Below are 10879 nucleotides of genomic sequence, written 5' to 3' on the forward strand. Positions count from 1 at the left end.
GCATGGTCCAAGCCCTGCAGGGAGAGAGAAAGTGAAGGCACGCAGCCTTCACCCTACCAGTCTGCTCACATCTCTCAAAGAACTACGCAGTTTGCAAACACTTCATTTTGTCTTTGCTAAGCTGTTTATTCTGGTTAACAGGTGAAATGATAATATTACTAGGAAAGCTACACCCACACTCTCAGTCAATTTCCTGCCACCAAGGAAAGCAGACTATGAGTCAATTACAGCAATGAGCGCTTTTCTGATGGCTCGATATGTGAAGTCCAAAATCCGTGTGACATTCTGACATCAGCCTTTACAAACCAGCACAGCACAGTTTACAATATCACCTGACCGTTTTGTGGCTTTGTGTTGCATTCGACTTGTTTTTATTTCAGTGCGATATTAAGCCAGGCCTGGGCAATTAATATACTCAAGATGCTCAAAGAGAAACTGGGACTATTTTGGAGAGCTCAACTTAATGATGTGGCCCTCTACACTAGTCCCAGTTTCTCATGTGACTGGTTTCTAGTCAAAGTGACAACAGAGACTCATTGCTGGAGTTTCTGTGAACAAAAGACTCAGTTTTCTGCACTTCCTTCTTGCAGACACATGGTTTGGGCAGTGTGCCCACAGCAGAGATACTTAATGACGCTCTCTTTATGAGGTATCTTCTGACCTTCTGATCATGGGAATGGGGTGAAGAGGTTAGTGATTACAAACGGACTCAACCCCATAAACTTGTGGCATCAAACTGATGCATGTAGGTGAAAGGCAGTTACTTGGAATGTGCTTGTGAGCAAGGCGTTCCTTCCCCCGGTCTCAAGATTGATACTAATGATGACAGTTTACTATATGATGCCAAAAAGTGAAAGTGTTTCTAATATTTTGTCTATAGTCAGTGATGTAAATTGAGTATGCATATATTACCCCTATGCATCAGGTCCTTTGTTTATGACACCTTTATCTTGACAGACAATAAACCCATTAGACCTGTGAGCACGCCCAGGCTGTGTATTGATCAGCTTTGAGCTGTCTATAGGATCCTTTTGGATGTCAAATGAAGAGGCAATGATCCAATCTGACAGCCCTTGCCTGTCGATACCTGGTGGCAGCATGCCTTAACACAATGCACTGCAAAGAATTGATCTAAACACAGAGCTCAGGATCTATTAGTGGTGATGGGTATTTGCAGATCACATGTAATCAGTTTTGAATGATCAGATTACAAAACATGAGTAACTATACGGGCTAACCATGACACTGAAACTACCTGCCTGTTGCCACTGTACTTTTAAAACAGCTCTAATCCTTCGCACAGGACCAGAGGTGTGTCCTGTGGTATCATGAACAAAGATGCTCCAGCAGATCCTTTGGTTCCTCATGGTGGATAGCAGAACTCCGTGGATCTGGACAACAATCTGCAACACTGCTTTGTAAAAAGATGCTGTTATTGTATTTGTCAGGGGCTTGATCATCAGCGTAACTTTGTGCTGAACATTGGGGGGGTCAAGATCTCTGTCTAAATAAATAAACAAATCTGGGTAATTCCCAGATGATTAAACATGCAACTATTTTGCTGGTAAAACCTGAAATGAGTAAAGAAAATCAACAGCCTATTTATGCAAGATAATTCATAATTTTATTGGGGGGGTTATTTTGGTTGGGTCGGATTATTGGGGGGTCATGACCCCCCTAACCCCCCCTGGAAATTACGCCTCTGGGCTTAATTACCCCAAGATGTGTAACTGGATTTTATTAGCATTAGCAAGAACTAGCTAATTTAATCTGAAGATAATGATATTAGAATAATTTTTTAAACTCAATGGATTGCATCAATAATTACAAATAAATCCCATCTACTGGTTATTCCGACAGGGAGACTTTTTAGAATCATTTATGTGCAGCTTAAAGCACGAACACCTCAGCACAAAGGGGGCTGGAGCTTTCATAATGAAATGTCAGGTTTTGAGATAACAGGTATTCATAAATATCCAGCTAGGGCTCAGACCTTTACGCTTTGAGGTGAGCATGAAACATATAAATACATTTATGCACTGTCTTCCACTGATATGGCACTGGTGCCTGAAGAGTTCCTGTCAGCAGATAAAAGCTGAAAAACTCACAGGTGCATGCATCCACACAAAAACACATGTGCGTCCTATGGGACAAAGCCTGAGAACTGATATTTTGGACACTGCACCTGTTTCCTGCTTGGATCTGAAACAGGAAAACTACCCATGTGGATTTCACCATAGTTTCCTCATATTTGGAGAGACCTGAAAAATCGTCTGCAGTATCTGGTGAATAAAGTTTTGCAAAACCTACTCACCATCCTCTTTGTTCAGTGAACATAAAAGAAGAGGAAAGCAAGAGTTCAGTGGGGGGGTAGATGTACCTCCCTCCACACAAACCACACTGATGTGTATCTCATTAAAACACCCAAAACACTCACAAATCTCATACTGGATTCTGATTTTCTGCTCTGACAGCGCGCCTGTCTGAGGGTCACCCCGTGATTTTTTTTCTCCCTGTCCTCTGTTATTATTCCATTTCCTCCCTGTGAACGGAAAGACCAAAATAACCCTGCTGAAATCTATGGCTCTCCAGGGGCAGAGCCTTTGTGTTGGAGCAAGTGGAAAACAAGAGCAGCGGTGGCTGAATGGGACACTGCGAGATCTAGAGTTTCAAGGCCTCCTGGGGCTCGGTGCATAGATACAGACACGGGTCATTACATGATCAGACTGTATGGAGACCAACTGGGAAGTGTCATGCGAGACACTGAGCATGTACAATTCACAGAGGAAACTGTAAGCTGGAATCTTATCTGAGGCTGAATGACAGGGTGCAGATGAAATAATAGTACCTGCAGCAGTGTATGTGGTGAGCAAAGGATGGAGCGGTTAAGATCGTTTCTCAGAGAAATAAATGAGTCACGCAAAATCTTTTCTCCCGTGCAAACAGTGTTTACCACCAAGTATCCAACTATACAACTGAGATCACCATTCCTACACAGTGTTTCACAAATATGACAACAATACCCACACCAAGATTCCCGCCATCCTCAAATGCCCTTTCTGCCTGCAAGCTGGATTTATTGGACATATAAGCCAAAGTATTGGCTTGGAGCCTCTGGTTTGCACTAAACTCTAAGTTCAGTCATTGACTTCAGTCAAAAGAAGATTCTTTCCATTTGTGACGCTTGTATGGGTTTGATTTGGTAATTTGCACATGAATATCTAACAAGTTTAAGCTGGGGAGAAAAGCAGCAAGACCCCTGTGCAGAACAGAGCAGCTATTTAAGACTACAATCAAGTCAGACAGCGTGTAAAGGAGGAGCTGCAGTGGACGTGGGTTGCAAAGCAGCTTGCCGAGACAGTAACTGTAGGTAGGCTAAAGGATCTTAAACAGCACAGCTGTCAAGTTAATCTCAGATAATCGGATATTTGCATATTTTGCTGAGCATTCAGCTGATGTGGAATGATTTTGAGATCAGCTGTTATCTGCAGCTGGATGAGCTTTAGTGTAAGTGCTTCATCTTGGGCTATATAATCCAAACACACTATAATGCATCCAGGTTCTCAAATATTTATTAAAGCATATCTGTCTTTGTCCCTTCTACACTAAGTCAAAACATAAAGCATTTGTAAATTGGGCAAAGACCAAAAAGTGCTAACTCACTGGGTTAACTTGCATGCATAGGCACACACATCTAAACAGCTCCTGGGGGGTTGCTATCAGAGTCAAACTAATGAGATATGACACTATCATGACAGTAGATTTCTTTCTCTGTTGTTGTCTATCTGTGTCTACCTTTCTAACACACTCAGCCATCATCCTGCACATGCCATGGATGCAATTGGACAATGACTCTATCTGACATTGTCTACCTGTAAATACGGCGGTCAAAACACATCATGTTGTCCAAAAACAGACCAACAAAGTTTGCCACAACTCTGCCTCAGTGCCCACTGCACCTAATTTTATGTTGTGCTCATCCTGACCTTCAGTAGTGGTTGCTGTAATTGAAGAGTGTGATAATTATACACCCTTGTACTACAAATAGTAATCTCATGCATCCAGATCCCTGTCTCTTGCCTGCAGTTCTTAGATACAGTCTACATGCAACAGCTAAAAATGAGCTGTGGGCACGACGGCTCATGTTCCTCCCTGCCGCAAAAACTTGAGATGTCGTTGATGTGTTTCCACCAGCAAGCAAAGGTCAGCATGGCTCTGCGCTCTGATTCAACCCGTCTGACGTCTCTCACGCCGTTGGTGTAATCAGATCCAGGCCCACTATCTAACAGCGCTGATGCTTTCCCAGCTCTTCTCATGCATTATAGATGAATGGATTTTGTAGCGTGGTTCAAAATTAAGCCGTGTGGCGGTCTGGCATCGGTGGTGATCTGGTACAGGGATGGCCTGCGGTGCCATTCAAATAGCAGATAATTGGGAAGCTCTGCTCTTCTGTGTGTGTTTCAATGCAGACCCAAACTGCCAGGTCCATTTATTATTTGTCTGCGAGTAGCTGGGGGTAAAGGTGTAAACATTAAATTATATTATACACGCACTGCATTATCCCAGTAAATTATAGAGTGATCAATTTTGATGAAGGGCTTTCATGTGCTGACTCTACCGCTGCAGAGAGCAATACATGTCATGCACCCACTGAACCCTGTGAGTCACTTCTGGATGCAGTGCTGGAAAACAACTTTAGTCAGATATTTGGAAGTTTTGTGCTATTTTGTGGTTCTGTTGTTAGAAATAATGATGTGCTTTTCACTGCGCTACATGGCATTGCATTTACTTTATGCACAAAACTAAATCCGGGTTTATAAAATAAGATTAAACCACCTAACAATGCATAGTATAGCTACGAATAGCTCCACAGCTTCACATCAGTGATAATAATAGTATAAACTGTGTATAATTTACAGTAATATAACACATGTAAGGTTCCCTCTTGTGGGATGCATTCTTGTCTTTTATACTAAAAATCATCTGTTAATTGTTTCATACTTTTACTCAAATTATACTCTGATGCAGACTTGCAAAAAACTGATATTATAATGAGGAAATCTGATTTCACTTGAGTAAATAAGATGAATACTTCAGACAATAAATTGTTGATAAGTCTATTATTCAAACAGTTGATTGACAAAAAAAACTATTTAGATTATTGGAATTATTTAAATTACAATGACCTTGTACTTCTAATAATTTAACTTTCTTTGTTTTGTGTGATAATAAATGGGATGTTTTTCTATTTTGTACCATTCACCATTCAAATCAAACAATTTGATTACTTTTGGGGTATTTGTAACTAATATTCCAGTATCCTATTACACTTACTGAGATAATGATTGCAGGCTGCAGCCTTAAAAAGGCTCTTTTTTTTGGTCATTTTGGTTGCAGATATGAGTGGTTAACACTGGTCCTCCACAGAGAGTTTGGGGATTGACTGCAGGCAGGCTGTATGTTTGCATGGTCTCTATCTGCTTGTGCTGGTTTCCTCTGAGAATCCTGCTTCCCCCACTATCGAAGGGCATGTCAGGTTCATGCTGCTTATCTTGAGGACACCCAGGATTCAAGAGAGGTGCTCTATCTCTACTTTCTGATTAGAAGGCAGCTAATTTCGGCTGCTCTGTTATTCACACAGGGTCAACGCAGCAGGTAGCTCTACACATTTGATTTGTTCAAGATTTGTTTTATCCCTGGTGCATTCCCAAAGAGATTTATATGTCCTCCTTTCCTTGTTAGGCAAATGCGTTAACCTCCCCGCTATTAATTCTTGGTTAAACAAAAATAAATCAGTGAATTCAGATAGTTATGTTAAACTGTCTTTAACTGCCTGAGACAGAGTAATGACATTTCAATTATTATAATCATCTGTCCAAAAAAGAACATCAGTCCATGCCTCCATTTTCTTCTGTTTATACTATTATAATAAAATCTGCACATTACAATATACATGTTTGCATATTGTAACGTGTGAAAAGAACAGCAGCCATTAATCTACTGAGACCCTGCATCCTCATAATAACGATAATAATAATAATAGTTAGTAGGTCAAACACCTGAGTGCTTGTTCAAAGGAAAAATGTAGCAAGTGAACATGAAGAAGACTTTTTTGCTAGCTCTCCTCTAAACAATCAGAAGCTCAGCTTTCTCCCTTGGCAGTGTGAAACGTGTCCTACAACCTCTTGCTGTGAACAAAGACTCTCAAGCCTTTAATTGTGCGGAAGGGCTGGCTTCACAAGTGGCTGATTTCCAGGTAACCTGGGAGATTCGGGGAGCACAACTGCTATAAGAGAGATGGAACACAAGAATGGTTGTGTGAGAATGTAGGTCAGAGAGAAACATCAAGACATCCATAAGCAGACTAAGCAGCTGCAAAAGGCAGGAGCGTCAGACAAATGGCCTTTTGCTCCGTCTCGTGTGTTTCTGTGGTCACAGCGCTGCGTCTTCTCTAATTACATGACGCTGGGCACATGATGTCATTGTGTCTTTGCAGAGTAACAGGTGATTTCCATGAGAGTGCAGCTGGTGCAAGCAGCCCATCAGATTGCATGAGGAAGAGAAACTAACTATATGGGTTTCTGTACTCTGTTCCTATTTCACCGTTTCACAGACCACAAATAAAGCACCCACAGTCTCAATTTAGTGTGTGTGTATTTGTGTCCCCTGAAAGCACATCAATTTATAATGAGACACTGGAAAGCTTGTTTTATGACTCACCAACCACTGACGGAAATACACGAAGCAGTTCTCTCTTTCTTCCTTTTATTTGTTTTTCATCTGTATGTTCCTATCTGTCCATATGACAATCGACCACCTCTATACCACGGAGAGCTTGGGTTTTTGCTCCTCGTGTCTCACTCTGTCCCGTTTGTATTCGCTAACAGTACCAGTGTCATTAGTGAGAATGGAGAGCTGTTCCTCCAGAGCATGCTCCATGGGACTAGAGTGTTCACCCTCACATGCAGGCCCTCAATACCGATGGCATCCGTGCATCAGTATCTGTGCTTCTGAGTTTATATGCCGATCTGGCTAACACTGGGAAGAGCTGTGTGGCATCAGCGTGAGCCTGCTGCTGTCTCTAAAATGAAAGTGACGGTGATATTTAGTAACACATCTTCCACATTTAGAGCTGCTGGCCCAGTCATATCCTTCGCTGACCACAGATCACATCAAGTGATTTTGTGTCTTTGCTTCTGTGAGTGTTACATGTTAGGCTGAGTGCTGTGCCTTTAAGAAAAAGATGCGACTCCATCTTTTTATCAGTCACACTTTTATTTAGGTGACACTTTAGCAACACACCAAAGGAACAATGTAGATTATCTGAGTTTAGTGAGCTGAGCAAATATGAATGAAATGAACCGGGTGACTCAAACGCATGAGTCTATATACCCGTCACATATTGCAGCATATAGATCTGTAATGCTCTGAATTCTATCTGTTGTCGCTCAATAAAAGCAAACTGATGTAAAAGTAAATACCAGCTAGAATATGCTGCTGAAGAACTTCTGGTGCTACTTCTGCCATGTGATGTTCTCACAGCTTGTGCTACCGGTGACGTCTGTATGTGTGGCCTGCCTTCCCTGAGGCCAGCTACAATGAATGGGCCTTCAGTAGCTTAACTAAATAACTTCAACAGCCTGAAAGCAATTTGGGAAAAAAAAAAAAAGGTGGTGGTGGTCGGGGATAAAGATCAATTCAAGGCTATTAAATGAAATACCCATTTACAGTCACACCAATAGCTTGGTGGTAACAGATAATATTGATAGGAAGTTTAGGGTTGTGCTTTTTAAGCCTCCATGTGACTTTTATTCAGCAGTGCAAATCTGATCTCATTTTGAGCCTCCCAAGGTAAACCCGCTCATATCAGACAGTGCTGAAAGAAAAGATGTCCTACTTGTATTTCAGCATTAATTCACATAAAACATTCATTTAATTCCTTTTTTTATTGCTAATTCTTTGAATTTCACATAACAAACCACATATATATTTATATTTTAAAAAATAACATATTTATACTTAAAACATCTTACTTTACATCTTAATACATAAAAGGTATTTTTTTCTTTTGCACAGCAAAGATAAGACACTTATGTTTCAGACAACATACCAGCAAACGTATGTACATGGTAGTCAGAATAATACTTCAATGAAGTCGCAACATTGCAGAAATAAAAAGGTGACGAGCAGGCGCCCTAATGGGGATTGTAAAGGAAGCCTGATGGAAAACAAATCTGCTTTTGTAAATGCTTTTTAAGGAATGTTTGGGAGCTTCTGGATCTTGATGATTGGAGAATGTTACAGAAGAAACATGACATTTTCAAGTGAGGAAAAAAAACGTCAAGTAAACAAGCTCGATGCTACAGCAAATCCTCTTTAAACAAAAGAGATTGAATTAGTGCCGTGCGCCCTGAGGCGCGCTGGGAATTTGCCATTAAAGTTGTCTCTCAAATGGGTATGCCTTTTTTTTTCTTTGTTTACACAATCTTTTAACTTAGTTCAGTAGCCTAACTGTCTGTCTGTTTTGCCCCCAAATTACGTTTATGTCTTCTCAATTATTAGTCTCAGTGGCACATGTCAAACAAGCACTTTGTAACTGTTTCTCAAGGAGACATCGTGGCTCAACAGAAAGGTGCGCTACAGGTGCCCAGAAATGCTCAAAGTTTTTTAGGCAGTTTCTTGCACCTTTACCTCATCAAAGCCATTGATTAGTGGTGGCGGCTCCTGGTTGCTTTCTATGGAGGATTCGCTCCCTGTGCTCTCACCAGAGAGGAGTCTGGTGACTCTGAGGTCAGCTTTCAGCGTCTGCACGTCGTTTCCTATGCTCATCTCTCCCAAGTCATTAATAATTTGAGTCAACTCTTGTTTGCCATTGGCAACACAATCATTGTCCGTGTCCAGAATGTCCTCACACTCAAAGTGCATTGCTTTCTCCTCCTCTTCCTCCCCCACCAAGTCCTCCGTGATAGAGCCCAATTTTGGTGCACTCCGGCTGCGCTCCACCGGGGGTTTGTAGTAGCACTGTCCGTTCAGCAGCTTCCTGAGAGGCACCAAGGGGATGGTTTGTTCCCCTATGAGCTGCTGCTGCTGGTGCCTGGCATCGTCCCTCCGTTTTAGTCTTTTAAACTCAGCCAGGGCTGTTGCCGAGGTCTGGTACAGCAGCAGCGCCATGGCTTTTGCCTTCTCCGGCTTGGACACCAGCACTGCGTGGCAGCGCAGCATTACGGCCTTATGCTTCATCTCGTGCCTGTAAATCCAAGCGAAAATCTTGGGTAGCCGCGGGTCCGCGACGCAGTAGGTTATCCGGTGAAGCAAGTACAAGTGTCCCGGTCTCCTGGCCTTGTCATCCACATGCACCATGCGGATGCCCTGGGAGCTGATGGTCAGCCTCATCTTAGTGCCGTTCTTGCCCATCTCGCTTTTGCCCCAGATCTTGCTCACCGCTACGTCCGTGCAGCCGTCTCCTTTGGACTGGATTGTGGTAGCGTTCCCCAGGTAAAGCACCGTGTACGTGGGATCTTCGCTGGTGATCTTCAGCTTTTTCCTCTTTGACTTGAACATGCTGCCCACCCTGTTGAGTGCGCTCTCGGGGCAGGACTTGGCGAAGGAGGTGAGCGCCGAGTAGTTGAGACTCACCGCATAGCCCTTCTGCTTGGACTGCTTGTCTTCCTCAATCAGGTCGAACTTATTCTTCTTCCAAGGCAGCATCTTACTGCTGTTTCCAGTCAACAGCAGCACTGAGAGAGAAAGGAGAACAACTTTTTTTTTAATTACTACTAAATCCTAGAAGCGTTCTACTGCCTGTCAGCTCATGTGTGAGCTACTCTACGTGAACTAAACGCAAAGACACCGTACTTCATCTGTCCATCCTCTGAAGTGCTCCTGTCCATCGCAGCATTCCCGTTTCATGTCATTGTAGTGCTGAGTACAATCTGCTGTGACAGCACGAGATTCACAGTTTATATGCAAGGACAAACCATTTCAGCATGACTGTAGGGGGGGACTGAACCAAGTGAAAAGATACAGTTCCTGTTAGTGTAAACTGTTCTTCTTTTCTCGTGGTTTCTTGGTTTCTTGTGCTAAAACACGAATGATTATGAATAAGCGCAAACATCTATAGATATCTAAGTTATACTCAACAATTATGCAACATTTAATAACAGAGCTCTATAAGACTCGGTTTAAGAGTCGTCTGTTAGTATAAACTACAGCTTCATTTTTGCATTAAAGAAGAGTGAAAAGCATTCCTGGAAACTATATTCCTGGAGGAATATATGAATGTAAAGTGAAGATATAAATACATTGTTCTGTTATAAAATGTCAACTGAATGGAAAGAAACAAATCCGCATATTATTTATTGTCCCGTGACTTGTTTTTTTTTTCTTCTGGAATTCTTCTGAAAAAACCTGTTCCTCAACTTTTGAATTTGTTTGCAATGTATGTTTAAATTGATGGATTAACCCATAATTAACAGTCTCATAGAGGACAGCGGCGTTTAGGATTTGTCAGGTCCAGGTTAGTTTGAGTCACATCAAGTCTCTTTAAAACGTCTGTTACATGCTGCCCCCTTTTGGCTCTGTTCGGAAGTGCGATTTGTTTTTTGTTGTATGGAAGGAGATTTATGTTTTACTTTTATTCATGTATGTTGCTATTTTGTAAAACATAGCACAAATACACACTGACATTTTTGCTCTTCTTCTTCTTTCATCTGCTCACCTCAGTCAATGGCATAATACAAAGTGATGGCGAAACCTAAAAGACGGTGTCATGTCTGCTCCCTGAAGCAATCTCATAACAGTTTCAATCTATTTCAAGCCAGTTAGCACATTTCTGTTATGAAGTGCAATCATTTTTTGGCAGTAAACTTAAATCCTTTTA

General features: G+C 41.8%; 1 protein-coding gene across 1 annotated transcript; it reads right to left on the reverse strand.

The window, feature by feature from the left end:
* Nucleotides 1–7256: 7256 nt before the first annotated feature.
* Nucleotides 7257–9957, reverse strand: fam43a (family with sequence similarity 43 member A). The gene is made up of 2 exons (XM_005920974.3): nucleotides 9856–9957; nucleotides 7257–9737 (listed from the first exon to the last, which is right to left on the reverse strand). Coding segments are annotated over exons 1-2 (1071 nt in total). The 5' UTR covers nucleotides 9857–9957; the 3' UTR covers nucleotides 7257–8667.
* Nucleotides 9958–10879: the final 922 nt, after the last annotated feature.

The sequence above is a fragment of the Haplochromis burtoni genome, unplaced genomic scaffold, assembly GCF_018398535.1.
Source record: "Haplochromis burtoni strain Fernald_Lab_line unplaced genomic scaffold, NCSU_Asbu1 Contig_5, whole genome shotgun sequence".
Lineage (NCBI taxonomy): Eukaryota > Metazoa > Chordata > Actinopteri > Cichliformes > Cichlidae > Haplochromis > Haplochromis burtoni.